Here is a 17390-nt window from a genome sequence, read left to right as displayed (position 1 = left end):
GGGCACAGAAGTGATAGGAACAGTGTTCTGCCCCTTCCCATTGACAGCGCCACCTCTTCACACCCTTCACCAGCTCTTCTGCATAAGAGAAGTTGATTGGTTAGAGGCTGAGGATTCACCGGGTCCTGGATTTTTAGTGGACCTTACAACTTTACCTTAAAGGTAGGGAGTAAGCTCTGCTTCCTTCTGCTTTCTGTGCTCCCCATCTGCTGTCCCTCACACACCTCCAACAGAGGGCACACTGTTTTTAACCTGGTAAAATACTTACACGGCCCATTTAGAGAGTTACCAATTTAACAAGATGTAAATATGCAGTGGTTCTATTTTTCCAATAACTATGGGAACTGTGTTCTGTCAAATGCAGTTTCCTACTGGGAAGTAGGTTCTCATCAAGTTCTTCATGCAATCCTATAACTTTAAGTCACTTTGCATTATTAAGAAAATCTGATCTTAAAATTTCAGTCATTTCATTCAAGCTCCTCCAACACACAGTGCCCACTAGATGTGCTGCCCCCTGCTGGGAGCAGAAAGGAGGGTGTGTGTGGTCAGTCCTGCTGCCAGCACCAGCTCTGCTGACTGTGCAAGAGGTAAGGAAGGGGGGAAGACATGCACTGACATGAGCAGCCTCTTGGCGGGACAGGTGACTGTCCCCTTCCTTCTGGTCACTGTTAATGCTTGTGTAGACTTGAAGGTAACTGCCCTGCAATTCCCATCAGCAAAGGATTCAACTCCCAACAGCACTGGTGGTCCCTTAGGAAACTTGACTACCTCGTTTGCCAACCTCCCGCTGGCAGGACATTCCTTTGAAGTTTGTACCACCATCCCATGCTGCACTGGTCCCCACCAAGTCATTTCATCTTGTTTCATGGCCCTATATCTGGGGATGTGAGTGCTGTCAGAATCCATCTCTGCCTCTCAGGAACCATTGGAGATGCAAAAGTGCAGTCCTTTTCCCCTCTGCCAGGCTGCTCCAACTAGCAGTTTGATGCTCCTCCCTATGGTAAATGGGTGTCAAGTCAGCATGTGCTGGACAGCCACGCCCCCTTTGAGCTGTTAATAGACCCCATGGAAATCTCAAGTGTTTCTCTTAAAGTTCCCCTCAGAGGTTTCAGCCAAGGGAGTAAGTCTAATCTCCCCTTTCTCATGGGAAGTCAGGGAAGGGACAAATCTATTGTCCAAACACCACGATGTCCCAGAAGGGGAGTTCATACCCACTCTCTGATCTTCATGGAGGGCAGGTGCAGTGCTGCTGCTGCTGCAGGGGCAGCTCAGCGAGCCTGCGTGCAGCCCAGCTCCTCAGCTGCTGGCGCCGAGTTCAGAAGCACAGCCTGGCTGTCAAAAAGTGATCCTCTCAGAATAATTGAGTTGCATTTCTCGACTATCTGGAGGGGTTGCACGGACCACAGTAATACTTGATGCCCCTCTTCTCACCCTGCCTGCCCTCTTTCCCTCACACCACGTCACACCTCTCGCTTCTCTTTTCAACTCTGCCTTCTGCCCTGCCTCCCTTTCTCCCAGCCGTGTCACAGGCTGGCGAACCAGGCTGGTGGGGCTTTGTTGTTCAGGCTGTTGGTCATCATGCAAATAGCTCCTGTATCAGAAGTACTTTGGGCTTCAATCTATAATATCAGTGGTTTACTTAAAAAAGTGTCCAGAGATGGTGGAAAACTGGATGGGTTTCCTCCTCAACATCAAAGATTCAGACTTGAACTCTTCTGTGGCAGGTCCACGTCCTAAACCTGGGGTCTGGTGAATATTTACTTTACATGGCAAAAGAGACTTTGCAGATGTGATTTAAGGTTAAGGACCTTGATACAGGAAGATTATTCTGGGTTGTCCAGATGAGCCCAATCTAGTCAGGAGTCCTTAGAAGTGGAGAACCTTTCCCAGCTGCAGAGAACCTGAGAGCTGGCACTGATAGGGACGGAGCTGTTACGTGGGCCTTGAAGCCAGAGGGGGCCATTAGCCAAGAGCTGTGAGCAACCTCTAGGGGCTAAAGAAGACAAGGAAATGGACTCCCCTCGAGCCTCCAGAGGAATGCAGGAGACGCTGCCCCGGATCCCGAGCCATGTCCCACGCACTGCTCTCAGAGTCCGGAAGCAAGCGGAAGGGGTGAGGTCAGAGAGACTCTTCTCGTTTGCCACTTTCCTTTTGTCAGCCAGGGAAAAAATCCTTCCCAGGAGCTCTTTGGCAGTTTGGCAGCCTTCCCCTTATATTTCCTCGACCAGAATGGGGTCACGTGGCCATCCCTGGCTGCTGGGGGGCTGGGAACAGCTGTTGAGTAGCTGGACTGAGAGGGTCTGCCACAGCTTCTTGGCAGGAGCCCTGGATCTGGGAGAGCAGCGGTCACAGACTCAGGTACCACCTCCACCCAACCCTCCCAACATTCCATTTAGGACATTCCAGCTACTCCAGATGTGAACTTCAGCTAAGTGTTTTGCAAAGCCTCTCATGTTCTTGTATTCCTATGGCTATGATGACAGAGTAGAGGAGGATAACATACCTGCATAGAAGCTACATAAGGGAGGGACCCAGGTTAATCTCATTCACTACAATGTTGTCAATCATTCTTTGATGGATGAAATAATTTTCAGCCTCTTCTCCAAACACTTCCTCAAGCTTGCCTTTCCTTCCCCTCTATGGCACCCCTCCCTCCCTCTGCCCATGACCCAGAAAGCCCAGAAAACTGCTTCTGTTTTATCTCACTTAGTTTAGCTGTATCTCTGTCATTAGGCTGTGATGCCTTCAGGGTGGGGACCCTGTCTGGGTCAACTTGGCACCCCCGAGCATATCACAGCACCTGGTTCTGTGCAGACTCTCAGTACTGTCTGCTGAATAACAAGTAAAGCTGTAGAGTGGTCCCGATGGTTTTCAACATTTGACTAGAAAACAGTTCCCTATTTGATCTTAATCAGTATTTTTTATTTACTAGCTGCTGGGCCTACTGTACTAGATCCTGTTTTTGTCTGACTTCCAGCTCTATCGCTTAATATTTTAGCCCCTCCGTTTTTTCATCTGTTAAATGAAGAAAATACTCATGGAATTCAATGAACAGTGATGAGTTAATATAGGTAGGCTGCCTAATCTGGTGCCTGTCACCCAATGTATAGAAGCTTTATTGTTGTAGTCCTTGAAGATGTTATCGTGTTAGAGCCCAGAACTGCATTTGGTTAAAGAAGGCGCCCAAGAAAAGGGTCATAAATATTTGTTCTTTCAGAAGACAGTGAAGCATTTGCACTCTTAAGACTACTTCCTGTCCAAAAATGGTTACAATATTTAAAATATTTTGATACTAAGAGGGATGTGATTCAGTCGTCTAGAAAATTTAATTCTATGGAAGAAATCTCTTTTTCGTTGTTATTACAATACAGGACATTTCTATTTTACTTTTTTTTTGCTGAGAGGATTTTATATTTATTCAAAGTCAAAAGGAAAAAAGAAGTCCAAGAACTACAGAAAAGTAGTTGAAGTGATTTATGCTTGATTTCTAAATGCAACATGTGTTTACACATAATTTAAAACTCAGAGAAAGCATGCTAATACAATCATGTACAACTTTAAAATTTAATAACTCTGGATGAATACATGATGGAAACAGTCCATGGCATCTGAAAATGTCATTTGTGGAATGGCATACAGTTCATTGTTCTCAGTTTGGATATTACAGCCATATTTCATAGAGCCTGTCTTGTTTAATTTTCTCCCTGTGGTTAATAATGGTCTTCAGTTGCTGCTAAGTGATTTTGCAAATTTCGGGCATAATCCTGGCCCTACAATTACCTAAGAGCTGCTTCTGCAAGTTAACTTATATCCTGTGCTCCAATCATGTACCTTCAAAGTTACTAAGGGGGCAAAAGGGGGCAATGTCCACACCATTTGTCTCCACTGGAATGACGGCCACCCCACACTGGTGAGAACACCACTATTTATAACAGAAGTTTAATCTTAGAAGAATGTGGGAACTATTAATAGTTTGACCTAATTCCAGATGTACCTCAAAAGAAGAAAAGTCCCATTCTCCTTCCTTTTGAGAGGGTGCTTTTGGTGGCATTGGGGCTGGAGTGGGGTGGTAAAGAGGACAGCACTGAACTTGGAGTCACACCTGGGGGAAAATGGGCTCTGTTTTTCACTTGCTGTGCGACTTGGGCAAGCAGCTTGCTGTCTCTGAGCTCCCAAGATCCCTGATGGACGAGGAGACCAATGCCCCCCTCCCCAGGCGAGAATGAATCGATGGTAGATATGAAAATGCCCAGGCACAGAGGTAGAAGCTGAGTAAAACTGCAGACCGTACAAACGCATGTAAAGTGGAATGAGCAGAACATTTCATTGGCAACAGCTGAAGGCAGCGCATGGAAAGGTCAGCATGAAAAATTCATTTGTTGCAGTTTTGCCAGGTTGATGTTATTAGCAAAGCAGGGCACTCTTCTCCACACTTGCCCAAGCCCATCATGAGGAGATGCCACATGTTTTCTTTCCATCCCCTCCCCTTAAACAATTCTCAAAGTGATGCAGGACAAAACGTGCCATCTGCCACCCGGTCAGGGCAAAGCGGCCGATGATCAGGACCAGGTCCTGCCCTCACCCTGCCCAAGCACCCGAGCCATGACACCGGAGAACAGTCTGGGGAGCTGGACAAACGCACAGCACCTCATTTTGTCAAGCCAGAGGGAAAATTTACTGGGAAGAAGACAGAAAAAATCCTGGTCAGTCCACATCTAGAGGGCACCCCTGGGGAAATAAATTAGCTATTCCTATTGCACATCTACCCGCGGCCCGGGTCTGGATCTAAATCTCTTCCCCTGCCAGCAGCTCGGCAGCGGCAGGCTCCCCGAGCCCCATCTCCTCATTCAGGCTCCTCTCCAGGGTCTCCAGCTCCTGGCGCACCTCCTCCATGAAGCTGTCTTCGTCTTCGTACTCGTCGGGGGCGTCCCTGGGCAGCAGGCTGTCCCCATCTTGGTTGTGGCTCCCGACAAAGGCCGGCATGCACACGTACACCAGGCTGTGGCTGGCAGAGACAGCAGAGCACGCTGTGAGCACGGCAGCCTGCGGCGGGCTGTGGCCTGGGCCACTGTCCCCGGGGGCTCCTCCTCATCTCCTCTCGCGTCACCTGACAGCGTCTACCTCGGGTGAATATGCGCCTCGGCCGACCTGCAGGTCTGGCTTCTGTGGCTCCTACAGCAACGTGACACCCCCACCAGCCCCTGCCCGTCTGGGCCCAGGCAGGGCAGCCCACAGTGGGGCACGGCCACACACAGCCGCTTCGCCGCACCTACGTGAGCCTCGACCTGCAGAGCTGACGGCTGACTGGCCCCTCCATCTGCATGACCCAAGGGCTTTTCAAGTGAAACCAACCCTCAACACAACCTATAATATTAACACATCTCCCCCAGGCAAAGCCCACTCCCGCTCACGAGGCCTCACGATGGCACCTAATCTGCCCTTGGCCCCACCAGGGCACAAAGAGGGGCGCTCACCTGTGGGGCTGGCAGAGGAGGCCACTGGCACACGGGCACCGGTCCAAAGCTCCCTCAGGCTCCAGCTCCCAGGTGATAAGGTCCAGGAGCCGGCTGGCGGGGTCATGGCAGAGCTCGCCCTCCACGGGCAGGGGTGTGCACACAGGGAACAGCAGGCCTGGAACAGCCCAAAGTCACCCCTGCGTGCCCAGCACCAGGCAGGAGAGCACCCAGGGAGGGAGCAGAGAATTGGGGTGTAGCCTCCCCCCCTTCTACCCTAAGGTGTGGTTAAGTGTGAAGAAGTGGAATGAGAAGGAATAGGAATGGCAGCCTGGGCCCAGGAGGGAATGGCCGGGAGCGCTGAAGCAGGGAGGGCTGGCTGGCAGAGGTGGGCTTCTGCTGGGTTCGAGGGCCAGGAAGTCTGGAGAAGTGAAGAGCGGAGCAAAGGCACTCAAGCCTGGGCACAGCCCAACAAGGGCCTGGGGTGGGCTCGGTGGGAAAAGTTGGGGCCAATAACATTCCCAGATGGGCCAAGGAGTAGTGGAGAGAAGAGACATGTAAACTGGAGCTGGATGAGGCCTTGTGAGGCAGAGGGAAGGGTCTGAACAAAGTGGGAGGCAACAGGAGCCACTGCAGGCCCCAGAGGTGACACGCAGAAACCACCCCTCAGGAATGTTCCGGAGGCACAGTGGGGCACGTGCTGTGTGGGCGCTGGGAGCTGCCCTGGAGGCAGGAGCCTAAGTTGGCGTGGACACGGCCCAGGAGCCCAGTGGGGTGGGGCTGGGGACAGGGCTTTTCTGCACCCGAGGGGAGCTGACCCACCTCTCTGGAAGGCACAGCACAGCCCAGGCTGGCAGTCCCTCTGGTTGTCACAGATGGTCCCGTTGCTGCCTCTGCTGGCCATTTTGGTGCAGCGACCCCAGACGCACCGCTGGTCTATGCAGCACTCATTGTCCCGGGTGCAGAGCTGCAGCGGGAGAGAGGGGAGCCCAGCGCTCAGGAGCCCGGCCCAGCCGGGCCCGGCCTGCAGATGCTATAGGTGGGCTAGCCCGCAGCCTCATTGTACAGAGGAGACCGAGGCGGGGCGTTTAGTGGAAGTCAAGAGGGCAAAGATGGGAGTGTGGCTGGTGAGATGAAGTGGTCAAAACGCTGGAAAAACGGCACTGAGAGAAGTCATGCATCTGGGTCTTTCTATGCAGCTTAAGAAAAAATCTGGGCACCCATGCCATTTTGTCCAACACATCTGTTGGGTGGAGGGAAGCTCTTTTGCCCTGGCTTCATGTTTCTCAGTGAAAACCCCTTGAGGGAAATGTTCTGTCCAGCCTCTTCCTTCCCCGTCTCCCCATCCCCCCCATCCTCTCCGGTCCCCGCCTGCTCTTATGGGCAAATTTGGAGAAAGCCCCAGGGGTGGGCTGCACTTTCCCTGCCTTGGGGGCTGCTGTTTGTCACCTGGATGGGTTGTCCTCAGGGAAGGGACAGGTACGGGGCCGCCTCCTCCCCTCTTCCCCTTCTCTGCTACCCACAAGGCAGACGCAGTGACCAGAGACCTCGGGGTGGGGTATGGCCGCAGGTGTGCAGATGGCCTTCTGCTGTCTAGACTGGGATGGCTTCCTGCTCATTCCAGGAGTCAGCTCTCTGGGAGTCCTTCGCCATCACTATGGGAAGCCCAGCTAGACCCCTGGGGCCGCTGGCCTTATGCCCCCCCCCCACCGTCCCCATTACCACAGTGCTGTACGCAGAGGCCCCGGGGAGTACTCACCGACTGCTGGGCCCGGCAGGGCTGGCAGGTGTACTGGAAGCTGGCAAACTGGCAGTACTTGCCGGGCCCGCAGTCCTCGTCAATGATGCACTCCTGCGGGGGGGCGGGGATGCAGTGCAGGGGGTCAGGGACGGTTCAGGGGGATGCAGAGTGGCAGCCAGTGCCCTGGAAGGGCCAGGCTGTCTCCACCCCCCGTCTTGACTCCCCGCTCAGGATGGCCAGGAAAGGACTGGGATATCAGAGGCCCCTGAGCACCCCACTCCTGCAAGCCGGATGGGCCTCCTCCAAAGTGTGGCCAGGGCCCCAGGACCCCACCCACAATTCATTGCATCTGTGCGCAGCCCTTCCCCTCCCACACCGGGGGCAGGAGCACAGGGACTCGGTCTTCAGTGTGAGCAGATGGAGTTAATAAAAAGTGCTAATGAGGGCCAGGCCCGCGTGACTGCACAGGAAGGGCTGGAGGCCTCGCCGGGCTCTGCTGGCTGTAGAGGCCACATGGCCAGTGACCCTGTCCGGAGGCCACAGCCCTGCCCTGCAGGGCGCCCCCCTCACAGTCCTGGGTCTGGGGTCTAGGGGAGAGGCGAAGGCAGCTGCCAGCTCCGAAATGAGAGGAGGGTGGCTGGAATGGCCCTTGTGGCTGCCAGCTCCACCTGGCTGGAGATGAGGAGAGACTCTGGCCAGCCCGAGGCCCGACTCCAGGGGGGAGACACAGCAGAGGGCATGTGGCCTGCAGGGTCACCAGTCACTGGTGGGGGGAGGGCTGCTTCCACTCCAGGCCACTGTCAGGCTCAGGCTGGGAACCTGCTGCTTTCACGCAGGGAAAGGAGGGCAGGAGCGGAGGGGAAGCGGTGACAGAGACAGCCATTAATCGCCCCCTTTGTGTGCCAGTGCCACGCCAGGCTTGGCGTCCCTGTCTCACTCGGTGGTTCCTGGCAGGCAGCAGGTAGGAGCTGCCCTCCTTGTGTTGTCAGCCAGAAATGGCGTCTCACAGAGGCCAACAGGTTCCCCCAAGAGAATGTGATAGCTCGGGGTAGAGGGACACTCCAACCCTAGCCCTTGAGCCGAGGGGGCTCGGGGCTCCTGGAAGTGGCAGCCAGAGGTGAGAAAGAGGCCCCAGCAAACCTTCCGGAAGGGGAGGGACCTGCTTTCCCCCTCTGACCCAGGGCATCCACCACCCTGAAAGCAGGTGTGCAGCCCGACCCAACAAAGCCTGGGCGGGCAGGCCTGGACCTCAGTGGCCGGTGCTGTCCCTGCCTCTGCTCTGTGAACGGAGGCCACAGGCCTGACAATGTAGATAGGGAAGCGTCAGAACAGGGTCCTGTGAGGCCTGGGCTCAGAGCACCTGTGCTGGCTGGGGGCGGAGGGGCCCTGGTGGCCCAGGTGGCCTGCGTTACTGGGCAGCAGCTGGTGTCCAGGTCTGGGTGTCCATGGCCAGCCCTGGTGTCTGGTTCAGGGCAGCTGCAGGCTCCGCTTCTGCCCAACACCATTGCAGCCCCAGCCCGGCTGCCGACCCACAGCCCGGCACACCCCAGAGCGTGGGTCGTGCTCTGCTCACCAGGCAAGGAGGACCCATTAGAAAGACCCTTGGTGCTATCGGACACTGTCTTCCCACGGCCCCCTGGAGGACGGTGGGAGGAGGCCAGGGCGAAGGCGTCCCTGCTTCCTGGTGTGTGTGAGTCACCACCGGACACCAGGCTCCGTGCTCAGCAGGAGCTTCAGAAGAGGCAAAGTCTGACTCCCAGAATAATTGAAAAGCAATTTAACTCTTTACTGTAATTTCTCAAAAAGTGTCAGAGGAGATCCCCTTGCCTGACACCCTAGGAAATGACCTAACGTTACTCTTCTGCGCGTCTCCCCAAGCCCCACCCAGCTCAGCCCAGATCCGCCCGGCGCTCTGATCGCCCACAGGTGCTGGCGGCTCACAGCCAGGACGCTCCCTCGCCCACGGAGCTGTGGACGCTTTGCTCCTGTTCCTTTCTCAGCAACCCTCAAATGTCAGGTATGACACCATCGCTGTTTTCATGGACGAGAAAACCGAGGCTCTGAGGGGGGTGGAACGGCTGCCGAGTGGCGGGGCCGAGCCAGAACCGGAGCCCATATGGCAAGAGAAGGCCCGGGGGCTGGCCCACGTCACAAGGCGCTCCTTGTCTCAGCCCACCACGCCCTCCACTCGGGCAGCTCAGCCGGAAGCTGCCTGACATTTCTTCCGAAGCAGAATGGCGAGAAAATGGAGTGGGAGGGCTGGCATTCGGGAGGGCGGGCGGGCCGCCGGGCACAGAATCACAGGCAGCCCAGGAAGGCAGACACAAGGTCTGAACAGGCAACTTACAACCACAGCATTTCTTTGCCTACTCAGAAAAAGACATTCAATTTCACCAATAATCAAGAAAATGTAGCTTAAAAGAGCAGAATGCCGTTTGTTCACTTAGAATGGAAAAAGTTGAAGAGGTTGATCATCTCCGTGGTGGGCAGAGTAATGTGCCCCTAAAGATGTCCACGTCCTGCTCCGAGGAACCTGTGGGTATGCTGTTACGTGCAAGGAGAGAAAGCAAGTCGCAGATGGAACTAAGGTTGCTAATCAGCTGACCTGAGCAGGGAGAGTAGCTCGGCTCACCCAGCTGCGCCTCGTAATCATAAGGGGCTTTACGGATGGAAAAGGGAGAGTCAGTGTCCACTGAGGCCACGTGAGATGTGGTGGAGACTCCACTGGCCTTTGGCTTGGAAGACGGAAGGTGCCCCGGGCCAAGGAACAGAATCTTGCCTAGAGCCTGCAGAAAGCACAGCCCTGCCCACACTTTGATTTTAGCCCAATGAGACTCATGTCCGACCTCTCACCTCCAAAATTGGGAGACGAAAAATTTGTGTGGTTTTAACCCACTAAATTTGTGGTGTTTTGTTACAGCATCAATAGGAAACTGGTATAATATCCAATGTTGGTTTGCGGAAATGAGCCTCCCCAGATGCTTTGGGGTAACTAAAATTGGACTTGGGTTTTTTGCAGGCAATTCATCAGCAAGCATCTCCCTGAGAGTTACATGCTATGTCCTCTGACCCAGTACTTTCTCTTCTGGGTGACTATCCTCAGAAACACCTGTCCATGTGTGCAAATATCTGTGTACAACGATGTTTAACCCTAAACTGTTACATGTTGTAATGCAGAAATAACTGAAATGTCCAACAAGAGGGAACAGATAATTGTGCAGTCATTTCATGGGGAAATGCCTCCACACAGACATGCATGAGAATGAAGTCGTTCTTTGCATAGTGATTCTACAAAACATCAGAAAGTAAAACAAAGCATGTTAGAACCGTATCATCCCACTTTTGTACAGCAGAATAATACCAAATAATTAACGTGTCTGTGCCCAGTACCGTGCCTGGAATATCATGGACACACAATAGATATGTGTTGAGTAGATGAAACCACTCGCATGTTCCTGTGGCTAACAAAATGCTCATTCTTAGCCATGATTTGAGAACCGACGCAGAAAACATAGGCATTCCATTCATTTGGCTTCTCATTCCCCAAAAGTCCTTGTAGACTTGGAATTTTCACTATACACTTCCTCTTCCAGATCTTTAATTGAAAATATGAGCTAAGGCCCTTCCAGTGTCAATCCCAGTGAGACCCTGCTGTTTACAATTCTCCATGAAGAAAAGTACTTGTTCATCCTCAGCACGGTCTTTCTTTCCCTAAACAAAGCATTCTCTGCAAAATTAAGTTTTTTCTAAGTATGGAAAAACTTTTTGGTATGGAACTTTGCCAAAGACCTTTGAAGAATCTAAATACACTAAAGCTACTGGTTTCCTTTGCTGACATGGTTTTGATGGAGCTCTGGTAGGTTAGTTCCACATGACATCCCTTGAGAAAGCAGGGGCTTTGTTATAAAGCCCAGCAGCTCGCCGGGTGTGGATGTAAAACTGTCATTCCCAGCAGACTCCAGACACACTTTTTAAGAATTGTGATCATACTGGAAACTTTGGGACTCCAAGGTACATAAACTAAATCCTGGTTTTGCCACTTAAGAGTTGTGTAACTTGGGCTGCTGACTCACTCAACCTTTATTAAAAATGAGGATGACAGCAGAGACTTTCTCGGGGCTGTGGCACTGAGTTTGTGCACAGTGAGGGTGGCCATGGCCCCAGACAGCTATGCACCTGCTCCCCCATGCACCCAGGGCCCCATCCCCCATGGCACACCCCTGCCCGGGGGACCAGCTTGTCAGCCGAAAGGCAAGCCTAAGACAACAGGGGCCTGACGCTTCCACCAACAACTCTACATCTCTGTCCCTGTCAGCACTTGAGGACAGAACATGGAGTCTCATCTACATCCAGAGGGTGTCAAATAGGAAAGCCCTGGGCCAGAGTGGCCTCTTGTATGGAGGCCAGGCTTTCTGTACAGTCAGCTGCTCACACAGGGCTGCTCCTGAGGCCCCCAACCAGTAGGGGCAGGTCCCACCTTTCCTGGGGTTAGCGACCTGCCTCCACCCTCTGCGAACTGAGTGGGGGGTGGGGAAGACACGGGTTGGTGCCCCAAGCACAGCCAGGCCCAGAGTCCAGACAGCCAGGTTTCATTCTTTTCAGCAATTCCAGTTGCTCTTGCCCATGCTCAAGGGTTATGTCCACTTTGGGGCCAGTGTCTTAAAGGGGCCTCAGCACCCAACTGGGCCCCGAAGGCTGAGGAGCTGGGATCTGAAGAGGCAGGGAGGGGATAGGAAGGCTGTGGGGGCGCTCTGGGCTCAGGGTTGTGTTTTGTGAAGGAGCAAGTACCTCGCAGGGCCTGGGCCTGGAGGGGGGCGACTCCTACACCGAGGCAGGGCGCAGGCCTCGCCCAGTGCCGCCCAGCATGAGGAGGTGCCTGGCAGAGCACCTGCCTCTAGGGGCAGCAACCCATCACACCCGGACACGGAGTCCAGGCAGGGCCGCCGGTGCCACCACCCAGCACAAGTTCCCTCAATGGGGTTCTCGTCCCCACTTCACAGACGTGGAAACTGACTTAAGGTGAGCAGTCGGCCGTTGTCACCTGGCTTGACTGAAGTGGAGCCAGCCTCTTCCCATTTCCTCCTGGGGAGGTTGTCCTCTTCTTCCCCTTCCCTCAGTCACAGCTTAGCAGAGCCTGCCTGGGACGGGCCCTGGCCCCACACGTCCCCAGAGACGGAAGGCAGGAACTCATGCCAAGACCACACCCCCCATGTCTGGGCCTAAATGTCACTATGGCTGGGCGACAAAAGCCAGCTGCACAGGCTCCAGCGCTCCCGTCCAGGCCGGCCACTCCTGTCTGCCCCCTCCTCCCTCCCACCCTGCTGGGGAAATCTGACAAGCCGCCCAGAAGCAGGCCAGGGCCATTCAGGGCTCCGTCTTTGTCGGCCTGGGGCGGGAGCTATATTTAGAAAGTTCAGAAAGCTGGCAGGCGGGATGCTGATGGGGACACGCATAGGTCTGGCAGGGCTGTGGGGCTGGAAACTGCCCCAGTCTTTCTACAATGATGTGAAATAGTGGAAAATGGCAAAGGAGCTGTCTGAGTCTTTGATTTTCCAGTTCAGAGTTTATAAAAGTAGAGAGGCTCTGAGGAGGCAGAGGCCAAAACTTGGAGAGGGGCGGGAACAACGAGCCACTCGGGGAGTCTTGCTGAGGCGTCTGTGTGGGGCCTGCGGGTGCACCGCTTCTCTGGGCCCCTCACTGCCCACCTCCTTCCTCCACGGGCTGGGCACTGGGCTCTTCCGCGCTCACCAGGAATCCCGGAGGTCCCCAGATGCCCAAAGGAGGAGGCCACATGGGCCTTCTGCATGCTTCTCTCAAGTCCACAGCTCTGGACTTCTTACTTTGTCACCCATCGACAGGAGGAGGAGGGGGAGCAAGAGGACAAGAGGAAATAGGACCAAACTCACCCTGTACAACGGACCCACTCTACAGTAAAAGCACCAGTTTTCTCACCGCACTCTGTTGTCTCCCAGTGCCCTGTTAGGGATTTGTGTCCCCCCCCCAAATTCATATGCTGAAGTCCTAACCCCTAGCACCCAGAAAGTGACCTTATTTGGAGATAGGGTCACTGCAGATGCAATTAATTCCACTGAGTCATCAGGGTGAGCCTGTTCCAGAATGACTGCTGTCCTGGTACAAAGGAGAAATGTGGACATGGAGAGAAGGCCACATGGAGAGACAGAGAAGATGGCACCTACAAGCCCAGCAGGAGGCTGGAACGCACCTGTCCTCATGGCCCTCAGAAGGAACAAGCCTGCTGACACCTGACTTTGGACTTCCAGCCTGCAGAGCAGTGGGACAAATTCCTAAGTCACCTGTCTGTGGTACTTGTTACAGCAATCCTAAGAAATGAATGGGCGTCCCTCCCCGCCAAACACGCAGTTCACAGTTCTGGATCTGCCACACACAATCAGCCTGTTCCCGAGCTTCAGCATCTCCCTGTTGGAAGGTGACAGGTGGTGGCCCGTGGGGAGGCCCTAGTGCATTCTGAAGGCGGTTGAACCATGGGGACCAGAATATGGTTTCCTGGCTGAGCCCATGATCAACCAAGGAGTCCTGGGCTCTGGCACCCCAGACCTGCACATGCTCCAGTCCCTGGAGGTTTGGGTGGGGCATGTTGTCTGTGGGTGACCATTTCCTGGCCCTGGGGGTGGGGTGGTAGTGCCAGGCCCAGGATGAGCAGATGGTTAATCTGTGAGATAAACGAGTGTCTCCCGCCCCCCGACCCAGGTATGGGAGGTAGCTCTGCCCAGGCACCGTCCTAAGCAGGGACAGCCCTGCAGTGAAGCGCCAGCTGTGGGATGGAGTGACCACGGTGCCTCTGCAAGAGGGCAGTGTCCTCAAGGCTGGCCCTGGGCAAGGTGACTGGAGGTTAGGAACCATGCCCTGGGGGAGGGCGGCAGGCAGCCAGCTCTTTATTCTGTGGAATTTCCAAGTCAGATTTTCTCCATTCCTGGGAGTCCTTTTTTGATCTTAAAACCAGGCCAATCAGAGGAGCCAGTAGGACACACGTTGTCTGGAGCGCAGCAGAGCACCTCGGCCTTTCCTGGATGCCGCACTGGAAACTTCTAGGCTGCTCAGCGTGGCAGAAGCCCAGACCTCACCAAGGGGTTCTGGCCTGACCCACACTGCAGAGACTGCCCTGTGGAAAGATCCAGGCGGCAGCCAGCTATTATTATCCTGAAGTGCAAGTGTCTGCAAAAGCCTGGGCCACCGGGGGCTGCTGCAGCCAAGGCTTTCTTCCCCCAGTCACGCACGCAGCCCAGGAAAGAGGAAATGCACTCTGGCTGGGCTGGGCACAGCAAGACGTGGAGAATGCCTGCTCCTAACCCTTCCTGGACCACTCGAGAAACTGTCCTGGAGTCCTGTCTCTCCTTCTCTCCCATATACACAGCGCCCAGAGCCAGGGCTCCTCTGGGAGCCTCCTCTCTCAATCAACCCCTGGAAAAGTTTGCTCCCTCCCCCAGGGATCTTGTCCTGCTGCCAGGCCAGAGAGCCAGCCCCACTCGCAGAACTTCCCAACACATTCTTTCAGCCTGAGTGCCGTTTCCTCTGGAGAACTTAAACCCTCATTTAATTCTAATGGAAACCTCTTCATGTTGCCGAGTCAACCGAGTGCCTGCCACCCAGCCTGGGTTAGCATCGGTGGAGAGAGCCCTCTCTACCCGCTCCCCATCCACGCTCTTCCAGGGTCTTTGGTTCTGCACAGCCCCCACCCCGTTCCCAAGGCACGTGGAATGCCCTGGGCCTGGCCTGCGCCTGTCCTTCCCCGGACACACCTGGTATATGGTTAGCGCTCCACATGCAGAATATGGGGACTTCAGGCCCCCAAGCGTCAGCAGTGTCACAGTGTCCTGCCCTGCAGTGCTCCCAGGTCTCCCAGCACACGAAGGACCGGGTCCTGCCCCGCCTCAAGGTCGCTGTGATCCGGGTTGCATGGGACCCCTTAGTTTGGAGGCCTTAAAGTAAGATTGCTAGATTTAGCGAATAAAATTATAGGATACCCAGTGAAGTTTGAACTTCATATAAGCAATGAATGATATTTTAGTATTGTATGCCCTGATTATTGCACGGGACAGGCTGATACTAAAAATCACCTTAGTGTTATCCAGGGAGTCTCGTATACTATCTGCCAAACTGCTCCACAAGGCATGATTCAGCAGGTGTGTGCCTTGAAGACAGAGAGGGTGGCCTTGGGCAGGGGAGGAGGAAGAGGAGCTGCCATGGCCACAGGAAGAGGGATGCCCAGGAAGGTAAGCCAGCAAGGGCACCAGGAGCCCTGACCCTTGCCCTCGCATTCTGGGAGGAGGCCGGGATGTGCCGCCCCGCCCCAGACCTGGCCTGTCTTCAGGGGCTCCGCGCGCAGCTTCTGCTTCTGCACGAGGAGAATCTGGATCCTGCGTGTGGACAGTGATTATAACCCAGCAGTCACAGTCGCCGCCAACGTGTGTATTATGTTTCCCATGTGCTGAGCTGTCCCACCTCCTAATATTAATTCAGGTAATCTTCAAAACGATCCACTGAGAAAGGACTGGGGTTATTCCTTTCTATTTTACAGATGAGGAAACTGAGGCACAGAGAGTCTAAGGAACTTGCCAAAGTCACACAGCTGGTGAGTGGTGGAGCTGGGACGTGAACCCAGATAGCCAACGGGGGCCAGGATCCAGGAAGATGCCCCGGGCTGAGTGTCCTGTGTGTGGGAAAAAGAGCAGCTGCAGGAGTGGGGGGCAGACTCCCCGATACAGCAAAAGGTGCAAATCATAAGAGAACCCCGATGTCCCCCATCTTCTCCCCTCCACTCAGGGCTGAGGCCTGTGCCCCCTACCCGCAGGGAGTCCCAACCGCTCTCCCCTCGTGTCAGGGACGTGGGGGCCGGCCCGGCTGGGCCTTGGCCGGAGCAGCCCCCTCGCAGCTGTTGCTGTTTCCAAGGTTTGAGGCCCATAGGCCTTCCAGTTGCCCCAGACTGGCCTTCAGTGCCTGGGTGTGGTAGAGGACAGCCACGGCCATGTGGCTACAGGAGAAATGCTTCCGGTGACTGGCCCAGAGCCAAGCTCTCGCCAGGTTCCCAGGAACTGAATCCGGACCTGGATCCCAGGAGAGGATGCCGAGTGGCAGAGGGACAGAGCTGGCTTCACTCCTTTCCAACTGCCCCCTCCCGAGACAGCTCTGTCTCTGCCCAGCGCCTGCTGGGGCTGGGAGGTCGGTGGGTGGGAGGGGCTCTGGTGGATTGGGGCTCACTCTCATGGGGTTTCCTCCCAGGTAGGGAAGAGTGTCCCCACCTCTGCCTCAAGGACATCATTCTCCACGCCGTGTGGCAGCCAAGAGTCCACAGCCCAGCCTGTCTCCCTCTCCCCAGACTCCCCCACGAGCCCGTTCTCTGCCTAGAGCCCAGACCTGACTGTGCACGTCCCTGACCGCAATTGCTCTGAAAGCTGCGCCAGCACAGGGGCCCTGGAGAAGGCTGAGGGTTGGAATAACTCAATCAACGCGTAATGGGAGGCGACAGCCCGCCTTCCAGGCCCTGGGAACGCCAGCCTGCATGTGTGACTCTGGCGGAATAAAACAACGTGACAAGCAGGGAGTGAGTGACTGGGTAGGGGCCTGGAGGTCAGGCACCGGGGAGCACCTGGAACCCACGGCGTGGCCCTCGTGAATCTCGGCCTCTGCTGGCTTTAATCCTCACCCACCAGCAGCCTTCAGACAACCGGCTTTGCCCCCCCAGGACACAAACACCAGAGAGCGCATGTCCTGGATGGCGTCCCAACACTCCTGCCGCTGGATGAGGTGCTCCTCACCCAAATCAACAACCTGGCCTTTCGCTCCATACATTAGGGAGGTCTGAATTTAGCTAGCGAGAGGGCTGAGAATGCCCAGTTTCTGGATCTGTGGGGTCAAGGGTCCTGAACTCTAGCAAATTCACCAAGGTCGTGAGTCCCCACGAGACTGTACCCTGAGGGTATTCGACCTTGCGACTGGCTGTCTCTACCTTCCCCCAACCATGACCTGGAGTCCACACTATGCACGGCACGTGGGGTTCTTAAAGGTCAGTTCCCAACCTGCTTTCCAGTCTGGTTTTCTCAGGTCCCCAGGGCCAAATTTTGGCCCATGCTTCTAGAACGCCCTGACTCCCTGGTCTGTGGAATTCATCCTTAAGGAGCAGCACAAACGTCTCCTCCCCAGTGAAGCCTCCCCTGACC

At 54.9% G+C, this 17390-nt stretch overlaps 1 protein-coding gene across 3 annotated transcripts in view; it reads right to left on the bottom strand.

Moving 5' to 3' along the window:
* Positions 1-3458: 3458 nt before the first annotated feature.
* DKK3 (dickkopf Wnt signaling pathway inhibitor 3) overlaps positions 3459-17390 on the bottom strand; it is a 38241-nt gene continuing 24309 nt past the window's right edge. For 2 of the 3 annotated variants that reach the window (XM_012785727.2, XM_076002178.1), the window contains exons 5-8: positions 7213-7305; positions 6276-6420; positions 5475-5631; positions 3459-5005 (exon numbers count right to left, since the gene is read on the bottom strand). In XM_012785727.2, coding sequence (XP_012641181.1) covers positions 4786-5005; positions 5475-5631; positions 6276-6420; positions 7213-7305 — 615 coding nt within the window. In that variant the 3' untranslated portion in view covers positions 3459-4785. The remainder of the gene's footprint in view (positions 5006-5474; positions 5632-6275; positions 6421-7212; positions 7306-17390) is intronic. The other variant, XM_076002179.1, reaches the window with a different exon arrangement.

Source organism: Microcebus murinus, chromosome 4 (genome assembly GCF_040939455.1).
Source record: "Microcebus murinus isolate Inina chromosome 4, M.murinus_Inina_mat1.0, whole genome shotgun sequence".
NCBI lineage: Eukaryota > Metazoa > Chordata > Mammalia > Primates > Cheirogaleidae > Microcebus > Microcebus murinus.
Note: the sequence above shows the minus strand (reverse complement) of the source record. Positions and strands in the feature narration are given on the sequence as shown.